At 51.1% G+C, this 18,464-nt stretch overlaps 1 protein-coding gene across 1 annotated transcript in view; it reads left to right on the top strand.

Annotated features, from left to right (window-relative positions):
- The window catches only part of AP1M1 (adaptor related protein complex 1 subunit mu 1), a 31,016-nt gene continuing 12,552 nt past the window's right edge, over positions 1–18,464 (top strand). The window contains exons 1-5 of the mRNA XM_052642979.1: positions 1–171; positions 5,669–5,825; positions 8,424–8,491; positions 10,152–10,282; positions 11,619–11,766. Coding sequence (XP_052498939.1) covers positions 130–171; positions 5,669–5,825; positions 8,424–8,491; positions 10,152–10,282; positions 11,619–11,766 — 546 coding nt within the window. The 5' untranslated portion in view covers positions 1–129. The remainder of the gene's footprint in view (positions 172–5,668; positions 5,826–8,423; positions 8,492–10,151; positions 10,283–11,618; positions 11,767–18,464) is intronic.

Below are 18,464 nucleotides of genomic sequence, written 5' to 3'. Positions count from 1 at the left end.
TCCGCGCGCGGCTCCCCCGGCCGGAAGTGGAGAGGAACTGTCGCGGGCTGCGCCCGGCCCGGCTCACCGCCTGGCAGTCCCCGCTGTCGCCGCCGCCCTCGGCTTCTGCCGAGGCTTTCCGCAGCCGCCATGTCCGCCAGTGCCGTCTACGTGCTGGACCTGAAGGGCAAGGTACCAAGGGCTCCCAACCCTCCGCGTTGCCAGGCAACCGGCGGGGGCCTCGCCCCTCGGGGACCCACCCTGTTGCTAGGTAGCCGTCCAGTGGGAGCCACCTTGGTCTTAGGCAAGGAAGCCGTTTGGCCTCACCTGAGGACTCCACCCTTTTGCTGGGTATCCAGGAAGGGGTCTTAGGTCTGCGAGGCCTGCCTTGTTGCTAGGTAACGCGGTGGGCTGCCGCAGTTGCCAGATAACCGGCTGCACGACCCTCATCCCCACGTCTGTGGGTTGGGGGTTTTAGGCCTCTGTGGAGGACCGGGGCAACCCGAGGCGGTGGAGAGCGCGGGCCGCAGCCGGCTGGGAAGCCAAGCCTGGCGCCAAGGGGCTGCGCGACCCTTGACCGGCGGTGGTGAAGCCTGTCGGGGACAGTGTACCTTCGGGCCAGTACCGCCCTCTGGGAGCTCGGCCCGTTTTGTTTATCCAGCGATTTTTGTGTATTAGTCCCTGAAGCAATTTCTTAACGTTCACTGTGACACTGAGTTACAAGGGCTAGGTGAGGTGGTTGGCGGGAGTGCTATTTTCGCAGAGGGAGAGACCGAGGGACAGACAAAGTGCTCACGGTCACATCGGTCACAGAAAAGTGGCGGCTCTGTCTAGCTGATATTTGAGGAGCACTTATTAAATGCCAAGCAGGGTGCTAAGCCTTGGGCTGCCTTTGGTGAGCGGAACCAGAGTCAGTCCCTGAACCTTGTCCTGGAGCCCACGATCTGGTGAGTGGGAGGGACACTCATCTTAAAAAGCACAAATAAATGTAACTTGCTGTGGTGGAGCAGTGAGAATCTAATAGAGTCAGCCTCCACCGGGGATACGGGAGCACTGCCCAGGGGGAGTGACACACCGGCTGAAACGTGAAGGAGCAGTAGAACCCTAGGACCCGCTCCCAGCGGGCCTTCCGGGGGGGGGGGTTCTGAGAAAGCTTTTTATATGAGGGATCTCGAAGCCTTTCAGAAGTGGCCTGCTGCCTTCCCCCAAGTCTGTCCTGGCTAGAGGGCAAGTGAGTATCTGGTCTCTTGCATTGAGGAGTAACAAGAGTAGGACAGTTTGTTGTCGTTCAGTCGCTAAGTCCTGTCCGACTCTTTTTGCGACCCCGTGGACTGTAGCCCACCAGGCTCCTCTGTCCATGGGATTCTGCAGGCAAGAATACTGGAGTAGGTTGCCATGCCCTCCTGCAGGGGGTCTTCCCAACACAGGGATCGAACCCATGTCTCCTGCATTGGCAGGCATGAACAGGCAGATTCTTTACCACTGAGCCACCAGGGCTTCCAATAATGGGACAGTGCCAACAACATTTAACCAGCCCCACATCAGTGAGGGAAACATGGGTGCCAGTCCCAGGTGAAGTGGGCAGGAGTGTGCCCAGAAGCAGGAGGGAGTGAAGAGTAGAAATACCTGCCCCTTGCTCCCTCGCTCCCTACACCCAGTACTTTCCCAAACCTCCCTTAAGTGGGTTGCCTTCCTTGGATGCCACCCAAAGTCAATAACTAGTGAGGCCCTGTGCTCGGCTCCCTTCTGAGGACGGGAGGTTGAGAAGGTTGAGTCCTTGGAGGCAAGGAAAGACACAGGACACCCCAGGGGTGGGACGGTGCAGTATTCCCTGAGTTTTTGTAGCATGTTTTTTTCTTCTTCTTAGTTTTAAATATTTATTTATTTTTAATTGGAGGAGAATTGCTTTACAGTGTTGTGTTGGTTTCTGCATATATCAACATGAATCAGCCATTGGTATATACGTGTTCCCTCTTGAACTTCCCACCCACCTCCAACCCCCCACCCCATGTAGCGTGTGTTCTTGTTTCCTCCCTGGCCACCGTGTCACCAGAGGTCCCGCAGGCTGCCTCCTCAGATCACTCATTCCTCCAGCAAACATTTCATGAGCACCTTGCATGCAGCAGGTCGGAGGCTGAGCTCAAAACCTGCCCCTGCTGCTCAGCTGCATGACCTCAGGCAAGTGTGTAAACTTGCCGAGCAGACACACGAGACAAGTGCAGCACCACCCCTGGTCCACAGTCGCCATGGGCCTTGAGGTCTTGTAGGGGAGGTGCGTGGAAGCTGACGGATCCAAGCAGCTGCTGGATCCAGGTGATCAGTTAGCTACCACGGCAAGGTCGAGGCCCTCAGGGAACGCAGTTGCCCAACCTCAGTGTGGGCTGGCAGGAGAAGTGCTTACAAAAGGCTTCCTGGAGGAGGGAGATGCCAGCGCTGGGCAGGCAACCAGGTGGCAGTCAGGTGGACGCGGAGGTGTCACACTAGGCCCACGGATGAGGGGCAGCCCGCTGAGGCAGGGTAGTCGTGGGTAGTGCTGGATCCTGGAGGATGGGACCCAGAGGGCCGTGGGTGAAGGGGGTCCAGAGGGGAGAGCGGGAGGAGACCACTTTGATCCCAAGAAAAACAGCCGCCATGAGGAGACTGTAGCCTGGGAGAAGCCTGATTATAGGTGTCTTTCAGAGGAGGCTGCCGTGGGTGGGTTTGCCTCCCATCCTCCCTGACCATCCCGCATTTATTATTCCACGCCCCTTGGACCTCGTGTTTTGAAAGTCTGCCTTCTGCAGAAACTGCGTTCACTAAAAAAGGAAGGTAATGGGACATCAAGGAAATTCACAACCACACGTCTACCTGCCAGCCAGCACCTCTGATCTCCAGGGAAACTGGCGAGGCCACACTGAGCTGATGGAAAGCCCTCTAGGACACTTCGCTGCCCTTCTCTCTCTCGCCTCTGCGGCTTCTGGCACCACTACTCTCCTCCTCGGCAGCTTCCGCTGGCCTCGGGGTTGCTGTGTCCCTGTTCCCCCGTTTCTCTCACTGCTGCCCCTTCTCTCCTGCCCTCCCCTCGGATGTGGGCTCCTCTTGCTTGGGCCTGGCATGCCTCACGTACTGTTGCTCTACTTGGGGTAGGCTTTGACTCCATTCATCCCTATTTTTCGGCCATGCCTCGCCACCTGCGGGATCTTAGTTTCACGAGCAGGGATTGAACCTGTGTCCCCTGCAGTGGAAGCTCAGTGTCTTAAGCACTGGACTGCCAGGAAAGTCCCAAGGGGCAGGCTTTGATTTCTGTCACTGTGCCAATGACCCCTGAATTTGTACCAAAGTCCAGAGCACTCATCTGGAGATCCGCGGGCCATCAGGACACCCTGGAGGTCTCACAGCCGTCACAAACTCAGCATTTCCCCAGATGAGCTCCACACCAGCCCCCAGCCCTGCTGTCTCTCTCCCTCTCAGGGGGTGACACCGCCATCCACACAGGTGCCCATTTAGAGACCTGGGCATTATCCTGCCCTTATTTGCCTCACCGCCACGCTCACTGCAGAGACACTTACTGAGTAGCTGCTATGGGCCAGGATCCAAGGCTGCCCTCACTGTACTTAACCAGTGCTCCTAGGTACCCACTGTGGTCTCTGCCTCCCATCCCATGGCTTTAGCTCCACTGTCCCCTCTGCCTCTATCCCACCTGTATCCTAAGGGCTCAGTTTGAAGGTCTCACCCTTGCAGAGTCTCTCATCTCCCTTCAAGCAAATAGCTCAGTGCAGGGACCCTGTTTGTCTTGGTCACCCTGGTGTCCCCAGGCCCCGCATAGTGTATGGCGGAGAGCATGAGTGAGTGGGCCTCTGCAGCCTGTGTGATGAAGGCGAGCAAAATATATAACTCCCTGCTCTTTCCTCAGAATATACTGGGGCCTCAGGGGCTCTGTGCCAATTGCATCCTCCAAAGTTGGATAACCTGGAGTAGAAGGTGGGCTTAAGAAGCCCAGGAGAGCAATGTTTATCTAGTGGAAGTGGCCCTACAGGGAGTGAGAAGTGGGGTTAGAACCTGGGCTGTCCTTTGTTCACTGTGTGACCTCAGGCAGGTGGTGCCACCTCTCCAGCCATCACTGTTCATCGCTTTAAAAATATCAGTCCACTTTATACTAGGCGGGATTTATATGAGGCAGCATATATTCCTGGCAAAGAATATATGAGAGGGTATGTCATAGTCCCTGGGCCAGGTACCCACAAGCTCACCCACTGGGTGCTGGGTCTCTAAGAGACCTTCCGAACAGCAATAAGTGCACAGGGTCCCTTGCCTGTAGGCCACAAACGAGAAACTAGGAAAGGAAGGTTCTTTCTCGGTCACTCACTTGACCACTGTCTCTGGCTGGCAGCAGTAAGACAACGTATTTTATGAGACGAAGATTCTGTGGGAAAGAAATGGCAAACCACTCCAGTATTTTCCCATGGACAGAGGAACCTGGCGGGCTACAGTCCGTGGGGGTCACAAAAGAGTCGGGCACGACTTAGCAAGCATGCGACACCAAAGGTCCTGAGGCAGGTGGTTCCCAGGCTGGTCGGCGCAGTGGTGTCATTCTTTGCACATGGCTGTGTCCTGCAGCTGGCTGTCCTCAGGGATGCACGGGAACAGCAGCTGCCCTGGGTAGCATCTCCACATAGAGCCTTGCTCACCGTGGTGTAGCTTCACACCTCCTTTTCTTTCCTTCAGTGAGTTACGTGTAACTGACTGCTCATATAAAGCATATCGTTTGATGAGTTCAATCATTGTATACACCCAGAAAACCAGGGGCACACACTCTGTCACTTCCTAAAGGTTCCCCACACCCATGCCTGTCCAGCCTGTCCCCAGGCAGTCACTAATGTATTTTCTGTTACCGTTTCCCGGGATGTGTTTGTTTAGGTGGGATCACATAGTTCCGGTCTCCATTGTCTGGTTTCTTTCCCTTGGCTCAGTGATCCTGAAATTCCCTCCTGCTGTCACCGGTGTCAGGAGTCATTCCTTTTCATAGCTGAGCAATTTTCTGTAGTGTGGTTGGACACAATTCTTGTCTCCACTCACCTTTTGAAGGATGTTGGCATTCTCGCCAACCTGAGTCTACTTCAAATAATGCGCTGTGAGCATCCGCACTTGTGTCTTCATGTGGACGTCTGGTTTCCTTTCTCTTGGATAAATAAATACCTGAGAGAGGAATGGCTGGGTTATAAGCTGATTTTAGCTTTCTGAGAACCGGTCAAACTTTACCAAAGTGGTTGTCCCATTTCACATTCCCATCAGCAGTGATGCTGCACGTCTGGACCCATGAGAGAGACGAGAAGGGTTTCTTTTCAGGCCGCAGGCGGGATCTAGTAGGTGTGCACATTCAGCAGTGCCCCTCTCCTGACAGAGCCAGAAGGGCAGGTGCATGAACACAGCGTGGAGGAGGTCTGCGCTTAGAGCCTGCAGGACACAACCTGGCGTCTCCCCGTGATTCAGTCCTGGACTCTTGCCCCACAGCCGCCTCCCAGGGCCCCCATACAGGACTCTCAGTAGCCCCAGTAGATGTTCATGTGGGGAAGAGATTTCCTTGCGGAATTCCCTGGGGCGTGGAGATCGAATGGCCCTTCGATGGACAGACGTGACTGGGGTTCCCAGGAGGGCCGGAGGGTGGTGGAACTCGAGGTGAAAGTGCCTTCCCTCTCTCCCACCCGCCCAGGTGCTCATCTGCCGGAACTACCGTGGCGACGTGGACATGTCAGAGGTGGAGCACTTCATGCCCATCCTGATGGAGAAGGAGGAGGAGGGCATGCTGTCGCCCATCCTGGCCCACGGGGGCGTCCGCTTCATGTGGATCAAGCACAACAACCTGTATCGTATCCCTTTGTCGGGGGTGGGGGAGATGGCTCCTGTGTGGGCGTGTGTGTGCGCGTGTGCACACACACACACGTGCAACTGAGAGCTGCTGTCCCCAGGGCTGGCTGGATCAGGCCAGCGGGGGGCCATCAGGCGCAGCCCTGTCTTCTGGAGCTCCCTGCTGCCTAAGGATGACAGGTGGGACAGAGGTCCAAGGAGCCAGGACGGGTTGCTTGGGAAGGGATATCCCAGTGGAGACCTGCAGGAAGGCCAGGTGTCTGCCTCAGGTGTCTGCTGGCATGAGGGATGCTAGGCCTGGGTGAAGTCTCACTCGGCAGCTGCAGTGGGGGTGACTGGAGCCCTAGAGTGGGGTGCATGGCAGGAGCAAGGCCCAGTGGTCAGCAGGGTGTGCGCTGCAGGGCCCTGTAGGAAACCACCTGAATGAAGTGTGTTGGGAAGTTTTGGAAGGGTTTCAGGCAGAGGGCTGACACGGTCTGATTTGCATTTTCTGCATTTTCTCTGGCTGCTGAGTGTAGACCGGACTTCAGGGATCAGAAGCAGACATAGGAGGTGGGGGTGGGCAGAAGCCTGGACTGTGAGGGGTGCGGGGATACAGAGAAGGGGAGAGATTCTTCCCCACCCTGCCCAGATCTCAGAGCCCCTTGCGCTCAGGCCCATGGGGAGGCCTGGCTAAGCCAGTTCCCATCCAGGAGGTCTGACCAGCCATCCCGTGGCTTTGGTCAACCCCGCTAGGTGCATTCTGGTATCTGCACTGCTGCGGGCAGAGCCTAGCTCTGCAGCCCACAGCCCCGTGCTCCGGTCGCCATGTGGCTGGAGGCAGGTCCTCACCTCCCCCTGGTCCAGTGACAGCAGTGACCCCTCCTTGCAACGCTGTTTGCGTCAGCCGAGCTGTGGACGTGCATCACGCCCAGCCACCATGGGCTCTGTCCCCTTTTCCATGTTCTTGGAGACAGACGCGACCTTGCTAGCAAAGATGTGGTCCAGGGGCCAGAGCATCCCCTGGGGGCCTTCTGGGAATGCAGAATCCTGGGTCCATACAGCCCTGCCAGGTCAGAGCTGCATTAGAGCAGGGCTGTCCCTCGTGCTGTGTGTGCACGTTGCGGGGTGGAAGGCGTTGGCCCGGGGCGCTTGCCCACTGCCCTGAGGCCTGGCTCCCTGCAGTGCACCTCTGTTTCTTCACCTCTCTCTAGAGGGGGCAGCTCTGCAGAGTGGGGCAGGCAAGAGATTGTCTGAGAAGCTGCCCTGGGTCTGGGCATGGTTGCCCAGCTGTAGGGGGTGGGGGAGTAGCGGTGCCGGCTCAGCAGGAGCCGTCAGACCAGTTCCCAGTGGGGCCCTGGTGTCCATGCATGGGCAGCCGGTGAGGAGACAGCGAGGGCTCGTCCCTCTGGATGCCAGTGCTCAGCGCACCCTGCCTGAGTGGGCATCTGCTCACCTCCAGCCCAAGTTCCATCATCAGGTGGCAGTCTCCAACCCCAGCCAAAGGGTTGGAGGTGCCCGTTGCCCCTCCTTAGAAAGCACCTGGAACCCGTGTTGCTTGGTCTAGGGAAGCCAGCACTCCCCTGATCGGCCCAGCGTCCATTTCCTGTGGCCCTGTGCTGGGCCGGGATGAAGCTGGAAGTGGGGTGAAGATGGCCCCTTTCTCCCTCCTGGAGCCCACAGCTTGGCACTGGGCTGGCCAGGGTGCAGTGCAAAGAAACGGTTCTCCCAGGTGATCAAACCCTTAAGGAAAGAGGAACAGGAAGTTCCCAGTACACACTGACCCCAGGAGCTGGGGACACGTCCCCATGTCCGGAGTGTGTGCCAGTTTACACACATCACCTCGGCGACTCCACTCCCAGGCCCCTATTATGTTGATATCGCTGTTCAGTTCCTAAGCCATGTCTGGCTCTTTGTGATCCCATGGACTGTTGCCTGCTGGGCTCCTCTGTCCATGGGATTTCCCAGGCAGGACTACTGGAGTGGGTTGCCATTTCCTGCTCCAGGGCATCTTCCTGACCCAGGGATCGAACCCACAGCTCCTTCCTGGCAGGTGGGTTGTTACCACTGAGCCACCTGGAAGCCCGTGGGTGAGAAAATAGAGGCTTCATTCAGAGGGTTTGCTTCAGGGGGAAGGACACAGGCTGGAGCCAGAGTCGACACAGGCTGGAGCCAGAGTCGGCCCAGGCCGGGGAGCCGGGAACCTCAGGAGGGCCCTGTAGGCTATGGGCTTTGGAGGAGGGCAGATTGTGCTCCTGGTTTCCGCTCCAGGATGAGTGGCGCTGCTCCCCCGGGGCTGCTCACCTTACTGAAGTGCCCTCTGCCACACCTCGGGCTTCAGCCCTCCGCTCAGGCGTCACCTCCCGTGGGCAGTGCCCCTCACCCGGCCGCTGGGGTGGGTTTCCTGTGCCCCTGCTGCCCCTCTGTCAGCTGAGCGCTCCCTGGGAGCCGGGACCACCCCTGTCTGTGACCACAGTGCCCAGGCCTGGCTCAGACCAGGAGCTGGGGAACCCTGAGGGCCGAGTCAGTGACTGGGAGCAGCTCCAAAACACGCAGGGCACGGGAGTCTGGGCGGTGGCAGCCCCACGTCTGAACGCTCCTTAACTGTGGCTGCCATGCAGTGGTCGCCACCTCCAAGAAGAACGCGTGCGTGTCGCTGGTGTTCTCCTTCCTCTATAAGGTGGTGCAGGTGAGTTGAGGCACAGGGGCCGTGAAGGGCATCCGTCGCCCTGGCCCTTCAGCATGCCTCCCCATCTCGGCCACCCGAGGGCCACAGCGTCCCTGGGGGAGCTGGACCCCAGGAACAAGCCTGAGGGAGCTCTACCTAATCCGTGAGTGGGATGCCCCGGCCTTATTTGCCCCTCTGCCTGGTGAGGAGAGGGAAATGGACAGGAGGTGAGGCTCAGGCCAGGGGTGTGCCCTGCTTCCAAGCGGGACAGGTGTGCCCCCAGCTGGCTGTGGAAAGCTGGAGAGTGACCCGCTGAGTCAGGGACTGGGGAGGTGGGTTAAGCAGGAGGAGGGTGGAGCCAAGTTCTGCTCAGAATCTCCTTGGGGGGCCTCTAAAGGCGCAGTGGCCTGAGGTCCCACCTTAGAGAGGGGTGACACGTGCCAGGCCCAGCTGCCAGCGAGATGGGGAGACAGAGCAGCATGTGAAAAGGCCCTGGGGCAGAAGTGCCTGTGGTGCCCAGTGTTCCCGGACAGGGGGTGGAGCTGTCCGCAGGGTGGCTGGGCTGGGCTTCAGGGTGGGGCTTGCTGCACAGGGCCTAGTGAGGCGTTCAGGTTTTGTTACAAGTCTGATGCGAGGTGGGAGATGCCTTTAAGCAGGAGACTGACAAGACCTGAGTTAAGATCCTCTCTGGCTGCTGAGCGGGACAAGAACCTAAAGGCAGCAGGGAGGCCAGGGGGGAGGTGGATGGAGGGGCCTGGCTGAAGTAGGGGCTTCATGGGGTTGAAGAGAGTGGACAGTCCGACCCAGGAAGCTTGGGGTGCGCCCAGGAAAGCTTTTATATTCCAGATGGTGCTGTGTGCAGCCCTCTCAGCAGTCTCCTCCACTCCACGATGGGGGGCAGGGTGGTGAGGACACGGGGCAGGAGAGGCCCCACGTGCAGGCTGAGGGGCAGCCGGGCTCCCCAAGCTGTCGTGGGCCAGTTGGTGCTGTTTGTGATTTCCAAGGAGCGGCCCAGCAGTTGCAGTCCTGGGGTGTAGAGATGGGGAAGAGGGAAGGAGGAAGGTTCTCCTCCCTGCAGTGACTGGCATTGCCTTCCTGCTTCCGTGTTTGTGCTCCTGAAAGACCTTCTGTTGAGTTCCTCTTCCTCTTGGCTCCCCTGGTGCCCCTGCTTTCATCCTCTGAAATTTTCTGTTGAAATGGGGCAGGCTTATCTGCAGGCACAACGGTACGGACTGGGGTTCAGGGAGGTCATGAGAGGCCTAAAGAGCTACTTGTGCTGTCCGCAGGGGCCCTTGTCCCTCGTCTGAATCACCCCTGACTCAGAGGCAAAGGGTCAGGGTGAAAGAGAAGCTGGGAAGGGGTCCCAGGCCTGGAGGTGTCTGTCAGGGAAAGGATAGTGGGCCTGCAGGGGTGGGAACTCGGGCTTCTGAGCAGGTCTCAGAGGACCCCTGCACACCCCCAGTCTGGTTCCCGCGTCACAGGCAGCCACTGCTGTCCTCCTGCCCACGTTCCCTGAGCCCAAGACCTCGTCCGAGCACTCCTGGGAACCGGGCAAACACAGCTTATGAACAGAAGGGCTGTTGGCAGGGGCCTCGGGTCACGAAGTGCAATGAACTTGTGCAGGCGTTCATCCCTCCTCATCCCTCCTCACACTGATCTGCCTCCCACGGCAACACTGCAGGTATTTTCAGAATACTTCAAGGAGCTGGAGGAGGAGAGCATTCGAGACAACTTCGTCATCATCTACGAGCTGCTGGACGAGCTCATGGACTTCGGCTACCCCCAGACCACAGACAGCAAGATCCTGCAGGAGTGAGTGGGTGGCATGGGGCCCGGGGACAGGGCTGAGCGGGGGTCAGGCCAGGCGATGTCACTGTGTTGAAGTCATGGGCAGGTTTGGAGGTGCAGGAGGCAGATGTGCATTCTTGTTGCTGGTCCCCTGCCTGTCTCCAGCCCACCAGAAGTTTTCTAAGTTCCTGGGGCAGCTCTGGCTCCGTTCCCACTCAGCATCACTGCCTGGCGTGGGCACGCTTGCTGTTGCTAGGTCTTCATTTCCATCCACAGAAGTGTGCTCAGTGCCTTGTTTCTAGTGACTCACCTGCTGCTGTTCTCTTTTTGTTTTTCAACACGTTTGTTCAGGTCTGACTGCTTTGGGTTCCAGTTAGGACACGCAAGGTCTTCTTGCAGCATGCAGGCTCCACTCTAGTTGTGGCATGCGGGCTCCAGAGCCAGTGGGCTCTATAGTTTGCGGCCCGAGGGCTCTCTAATAAAGGCGCGTGGGCTTAGTTGCCCCGTAACCTGTGGAATCTTAGTTCCCCGGCCAGGGATCGAACCTGCGTCCCCTACATTGGAAGGCAGATTCTCAACCACTAGACCACCCGGGAAGTCCCACTGCCTTTGTTTTTACTGTCATAAATGAGATTGTGATGAAAAATCTCCCTCCTTTGGAATCCTGGGCACCAAATAACGGTCACTGTTGATTAAGCACGTCTTGGGAAGCAGACCTCTTGTGAGCACTTTTTTCCATTTCAGTTAGTCAGAGCTGCTGTCTTCCCATCTTACAGGGGAGCAGAGGGACACTCTGAGAGGCCGTGTGAATTCAGCACACCCCACATCTGTTGTTCCCCAAGTGGAAGCAAACGGGCTTCCCAGGTGTCTCAGTGGTAAAGAATCCACCTGGCAATGCAGGAGACGTGGGTCTGATCCCTGGGTTGGAAAGATCCCCTGGAAGAGGGCATGGCAACCCTCTCCAGTGTTCTGGCCTGGGAAGTCCCATGGGCAGAGGAGCCCGGTGGGCTGCAGTCTACAGGGTCAGGTGGCACGTGACTTCTGACTAAACAGCGAGTGGAATCAGGGTCACCAGGTTACTCTCCCAGGGAGGTCGGCGGTCTCTGCATGCCCAGCGGGGAAGCGTTTCATGCCCACTACTTGTTTTCCTCACCAGCGCTGTCTCCTTGCTGCCCTGCGACTGAGATCTCTGTACTCATAGTAACTGAAGAGTTTGTTGGGGTTTTGGAAATCATGATCTTGTTGGGTTAAATGGCCCCAGGTGAAACCAGAGCCTGCCTCTCCTGGCGCCTGCTACAGGGAGGGGCTGTTTTCAATATGGCAGTGCCTGAGCCAGCTAACTCTGAGCCCGGGCCCACAGGTACATCACCCAGGAAGGCCACAAGCTGGAAACAGGGGCCCCGCGGCCCCCGGCCACTGTCACCAACGCAGTGTCCTGGCGCTCGGAGGGCATCAAGTACCGGAAGAACGAGGTGTTCTTGGATGTCATTGAGTCCGTCAATCTCCTGGTAGGCTTCCTTTTGTTTTTTAAAAAATGTTGTCTTCTTCGTGATTGGAAATAAAAGCAACTTGACTTTTAAAATTAGCAAGGCCCTGAGAAACAGTTTCTGTGTGAAAGCAGATCGGCGGGATTCGGTCAGGGCTACTCATTGCAACACGAGCTTGTTTTACCTGCATTCGTTTTTGTCCTTGTTTAGAACGAATGCATGCATATCATTAAAAAAGAAATGTATAGGGTTAGACAGCCAAGGGCTCCAGGACTTCCTGGTGGGCCAGCGGCTGACCCGATGCTACCACTTCAGGAGGCCTGGGTTCGACCTTGGTTGGGGAACTAGGATCCTGCATGCCTCCAGGCAAAAGTGAAGCAATAGTTAGAAAGCGAGCAAGCACAGGGCTCCGCAATCAGAAAGGCCACATCACAGAAGGGTTCGTTGTCATCTTTCGGCCCCTCCTGCTCTAGGTTTACAGACATGTTGTTTGTGTAAACGGAGAACGTAAGGTGTAGTCCTACAGCTGGCTTTTGGAGTTGCTTGGGGTTTGCTTCTTATTGTTTTGTGCATGTTTGTTTCTTTCGTTTCGTTTATTAAGTTATTGTTAGTTGGTAACTGGCCACATCTTCTGTGAATTTAGCACGTGTACAGACTTGTACCCATTATCATAACCGGGCATCAGAACAGCTCCATCACCTCAAACACCTCGCCCGTGCTGCCTCTCGGCAGCCACGCCCTCCCGCCTGTTCCCGCCCCTGGCAGCTGCTCCTGCGGCCTCCGTCACAGTAGCTTGGTCTTTCTGAGATTGTTGTATGAGTGGAATCATACAGAGTGTGTCAGTTTGCATCTGACTTCTTTCAATATATGGCCTTGAGATTCATCCAGATTGCTCTGTTTATCCAAAGTTTATGTCTTCTTTGGTTCATTTATTTTATATTCTGAATCACAGTTGGTTTGTCCATTCACCCATCAAAGGACATCTGGGTTGTTTCCAGTGTTTGGCAATTGTGAAGAGTTGCTATGAGCATTTTCTGTATAGATTTATGTGTAGACAGAAGTTTCCATCTCTCTAGGGCAAATACCCAGGAGTGGGATTGCTGGGTCATATGGTAAGTATATGTTTGACTTTATAGGAAACTGTCCAACTGCTCTCCAGTAACATTTTTGCATTTTCACCAGCAGTGGATGAGAATTCCAGTTGCTCCACATCCTTGCTCAACGGTTTTATTTTTGCCATCCTGCTAGGTATCTCATCATGGCTTTAATGCACATTTCCCTAATGGCTAATGATGTTGAGCATCTTTCTGTATGCCTCTTTCTCATCCATATATCTTTGGAGGTGTGTCTCTTCATGTCTCTGATCATTTTTAAGTTGAGTTTGTTTTCTGATTGTTGAGTTTTGACAATTCTTTGTGTTGGATAAAGTCTTTTTTTTTGTCTTTATCCAACGTGATGTGTGATCTGCAAATATTTCTCCTGAGTCTGTCATTTTTCATTCTGTTGGCGTTGTCTTTCACAGAGCAGAGGTTTTTGAGAAAGTCCACATATCCAGTATTTTGGGGCTTCCCTGGCAGTCCAGTTGGTTACCACTTCACCTTCCAATGAAGGGGGTACAGCTTTGATCCCGATTGAGGATCCAAGATCTCACATACTTTTCAGCCAGAAACCAGAACAAAACAGAAACAGTGTTATAACAAATTCAATAAAGGATTTAAAAGTGGTCCACAGAAAAAAAATATTCAGGAGAAAAACCAAAATATCAAAATTTTAAACTGATTATGCTATTGGTGCCATGTCTGAGAACTCATTGCCAAACCCAAGGTCACAGATTTTTCTCCTAAGTTTTCTTCTAAAAGATTATAGTTTTATAGTTAGATCTATGATCAATTTTTAGTTAACTTTTATGTAAGGTATGAGGCTTATATCAATTTTTTGCATGTTGAACAATTTTTTGCCTTGTTCTAACATCATTTTTTACTTTTTAATATAAATTTATATATTTTAATTGGAGATTAATTACTTTACAATATTGTATTGGTTTTGCCGTACATCAACATGAATCCACCATGGGTGTACGCGTGTTCCCCATCCTGAACCCCCCTCCCTCCCCCCTCCCTGTACCGTCCCTCTGGGTCGTCCCAGTGCACCAGCCCCAGGCATCCAGTATCATGCATTGAACCTGGACTGGTGACTCATTTCATATATGATGATATACATGTTTCAATACCATTTTCCCAAATCATCCCACCCTCTCCCTCTCTCACAGAGTCCGAAAGACTGTTCTATACATCTGTGTCTCTTTTGCTGTCTCACATACCATCTTTCTAAATTCCATATATATGTGTTAGTATACTGTATTGGTGTTTTTCTTTCTGGCTTACTTCACTCTGTATAATCGGCTTCAGTTTCATCCTCCTCATTTTTTTAAAAAAGATTGTCCTTTCTCCATTGAATTGCTTTTGCATTTCTGTCAAAAATCAATTTGCTATATTGTACAAGTCTGTTTCTGGTTTCTGTTCTTTTCCATTGATCTGTGTACCTATTTCTTCACCAGTACCACACAGTCTTGATAACTGTACCTTTATAGTACATCTGAAAACCAGATAATGTGATCCTCCTAACAGTCTCGTTTTTCAAAATTGTTTAGCTCTTTAGTTCCTTTAATAGAATTTTAGAATCTGCTTGTCTTGGGATTTTGATTGGTACTGCGTTAAATAACTCTGTTAAATCAATTTGGAGAGATTTGATATCTTTAGTATATTAAGTCTCACAATGCATGAGAAATATATGTCTCTCTATATATATTTAGGTAATATTTTATTTCTTTCATCAACATTTTATAGTTTTTACCATGTACAAATTTTCATGTTAGATTTACACCTAAGTATTTCATTTTGGGGAAGCTATCGCAAATTGCTTATTTTTAATTTTATTTGGTAGAATTCACCTGTAAAACTGTCTGAGCTTGGAGATTTCTTTTTCAGAATATTTTTCACTACAGATTTCAATTATATAACAGCTATAGAATTGATTGGGTTTTCTGTTTCATCTTGAGTGAGTTTGGGTAGCTTGCAGGCTTTAAGAAGTTGGTCTGTTTCGTCTCAGTCACTGGGTGCGTACGCGTAGTGTTGTTTATAGCATTCCCTTATTAGCTTTCTAATATGTGCAGGGTCTGTGCTGATACCGCTCTTTCATGTCTGACATTGGTGATTTATGTTGTCTTTCTTTTCCCTTTGTCACTCTTATGAGAGGTTTATCTGTTTCGTTGATCTACACAAAGAATCGGCTTTGATTTCATTGATTTCCCCTATTGTCTCTCTGTTTTCAATTACACTGATTTCTGCTTTTGTCTTCATTGTGATTTTGGCTCACTTTGCTCTTCTTTTGCTAGTTTTTTAAAGTTGTAACTGAAGATACTAGTTTGAAGCCTTTCTTCCTTCTAATACAAACATTTAATGCTGTAAATTTCTCTCTAAGCACTGCTTTAGCTGTATTCTACACCGATAACGTTGGGTTTTCATTTTTGTTGAAAATGTTTTCACATTTTCCTTGAGACTTCCATTGACCCATGAATTACCTAATGAAAGTGTATTGTTTAATTTCTAAATGTTTACAGATTTTTGTTATCTTGTCATTGACTTTTAATTTAATTGTTATTGTCTGAGAATATAGTTTATATTACTGCCAGTTCTTTAAAGTTTGTTAAAATTAATGATCCAGAGTATGATCTGTCTTGGTGAATGTCCATGTACATTTGAAAAAAATGTACATTCTGCCCTTTTTGGATAGAGTGTTCTGTAAATACCAATTAAACTTAAACACTTGTGTTCCGTTTTGTTTCTTCACTCTATCATTTTTTCTTTGTATATATTTTTTAGTGGTTGCTATAAAATACATACTTTCTTATTATTTGCTTAGAGTTAATATTTTACAACTTCATTTGAAATTTAGAAACTTTACTACCCCATTGTAGAGTTGTCCTAATTATCTCTCTATACTGAAAAACATATTAGTCAGTGTTAAATATTTTTGCTTTCAATTACCAAGCATGCTTTAAAGAACTGAGAAGGAAAAGAAGACTCTCTACCATATTTTCCCAGGTATTTACTGTTTCTCTTGCTCTCCCTTCACTCCCAATTTTCCAGGTTTCCTTCTGGTATAGTTTTACTTCTGTCTAAAATGCTTCTTGTAGCAGTTCCTTCAGAACAGGGCAACAGGCTACAAATTCCCTTGGTTTTCCTTCATCTGAGAATGTCTTTATTTCACCTTCTTTCCAGAAGGATACTGTCACTAGATATCAAATTCTGAGTTGACAGTTCTCCTTTAGTACCTTAAAAACGTTGTACCGCTTCCTTCTGGGCTCAGTGATTTCTGATGAAAATCCACAATCACTCACATCAGTGTTCCCCTGTAGGTAATAATAATGTGTAGTTTTTCTCTGGGTGCTTCTCAGATTTTTCCTTTGTCTTTAGTTTACAGCAGATAGTGTCTCAGTATGGATAGTTTTGAGTTCCTGCTGTTTGGGTTTTGTTCAGCTCCTTGGATCTGCAGACTTATGGATTCCACCAAACTTGGGATGTTTTCATTCATAATTTCTTCAAATATGTTTTCACTATTTCACTCTTGCTTCCTTCTGGACCCCAGTAACATAAATGTTAGACCTTTTATGATTGTCCCCAGGGTCTCTGAGCCTCTGTTCATTCTGCTCCATCTTTCTTTCTGTTGCTTAGACTGGATAATTCCTGTTGATCAGCTTTCGAGTTCACTGACCCTTTTCCTACTATGTTATCTCCATTCTGCTCTTGAGCCCATCCAGTGAGCTTTTAGTTTGTTACTGTATTTTTTCAGATCTAAGATTTTCATTTGATCCTTCTCCTTATAGTCTTATTTCTTTCCTGAGACTTTCTAGTTTGACATTTGTTGTAACAGTATTTGTGATTTTTCCCCTAGCGGTTTAAAGTCTTCTTCATAGAATCACAACGTCCATGTCAGTATTGGTGTCTATTGATTGTATTTGCATGTGAGCTGAAATTTTCATGGTTCTTTGTATGCTATGTAATTTTAGGTTATATCTTGGGGTAGGATTCTAGGTCTTATTTATACAGAAAATGTTGATTTTTTTTGGTTTGTTTTAGCTGACAATTGACCTGGTTAGGTTCAGGCCATAAGTTTCAACCCCCAGTCTATGAGCCATGAGTATCAGTTCAGTTTTCAAAGCCTTTGTGCCCTTTGCTATTTGCATCTGTTCCAAATATGCAGTGGCCAGCATTTCATCGGGCCTGGGAACAGTTTGGTTCTCAAGGCCTTTGGCTGTAGGATCTTGTCTTTGCACACCTGGTTCTAGAGAGGTCTGGAGACATAAACAACTTCCTGAGGTTCAGTTCAGTCCAGTTCAGTCGCTCAGTCGTGTCTGACTCTTTGCGACCCCATGAATCGCAGCACGCCAGGCCTCCCTGTCCATCACCATCTCCCAGAGTTCACTCAGACTCACATCCATCGAGTCAGTGAGGCCATCCAGCCATCTCATCCTCGGTCGTCCCCTTCTCCTCCTGCCCCCAATCCCTCCCAGCATCAGAGTCTTTTCCAATGAGTCAACTCTTCGCATGAGGTGGCCAAAGTACTGGAGTTTCAGCTTTACCATCATTCCTTCCAAAGAAATCCCAGGGCTGATCTCCTTCACAATGGACTGGTTGGATCTCCTTGCAGACCAAGGGACTCTCAAGAGTCTTCTCCAACACCACAGTTCAAAAGCATCAATTCTTCAGCGCTCATCCTTCTTGACAGTCCAACTCTCACATCCATACATGACCACTGGAAAACCCATAGCCTTGACTAGACAGACCTTAGTCGGCAAAGTAATGTCTCTCGTTTTGAATATGCTATCTAGGTTGGTCATAACTTTTCTTCCAAGGAGTAAGCGTCTTTTAATTTCATGGCTGCAGTCACCATCTGCAGTCATTTTGGAGCCCCAAAAAATAAAGTCTGACACTGTTTCCACCATTTCACCATCTATTTCCCATGAAGTAATGGGACCAGATGCCATGATCTTCGTTTTCTGAACGTTGAGCTTTAAGCCAACTTTTTCACTCTCCCCTTTCACTTTCATCAAGAGGCTTTTTAGTTCCTCTTCACTTTCTGCCATAAGGGTGGTGTCATCTGCATATCTGAGGTTATTGATGTTTCTCCCGGCAGTCTTGATTCCAGCTTGTGTTTCGTCCAGTCCAGCATTTCTCATGATGTACTCTGCATATAAGTTAAATAAGCAGGGTGACAATATACAGCCTTGATGCACTCCTTTTCCTATTTGGAACCAGTCTATTGTTCCATGTCCAGTTCTAACTGTTGCTTCCTGACCTGCATACAGATTTCTCAAGAGGCAGGTTAGGTGGTCTGGTATTCCCATCTCTTTCAGAATTTTCCACAGTTTTTTGTGATCCACACAGTCAAAGGCTTTGGCATAGTCAATAAAGCAGAAATAGATGTTTTTCTGGAACTCTCTTGCTTTTTCCATGATCCAGCGGATGTTGGCAATTTGATCTCTGGTTCCTCTGCCTTTTCTAAAACCAGCTTGAACATCAGGAAGTTCACGGTTCACGTATTGCTGAAGCCTGGCTTGGAGAATTTTGAGCATTACTTTACTAGTGTGTGAGATGAGTGCTATTGTGTGGTAGTTTGAGCATTCTTTGGCATTGGAATGAAAACTGACCTTTTCCAGT

The sequence above is a fragment of the Budorcas taxicolor genome, chromosome 7 (assembly GCF_023091745.1).
Source record: "Budorcas taxicolor isolate Tak-1 chromosome 7, Takin1.1, whole genome shotgun sequence".
NCBI lineage: Eukaryota > Metazoa > Chordata > Mammalia > Artiodactyla > Bovidae > Budorcas > Budorcas taxicolor.
Note: the sequence above shows the minus strand (reverse complement) of the source record. Positions and strands in the feature narration are given on the sequence as shown.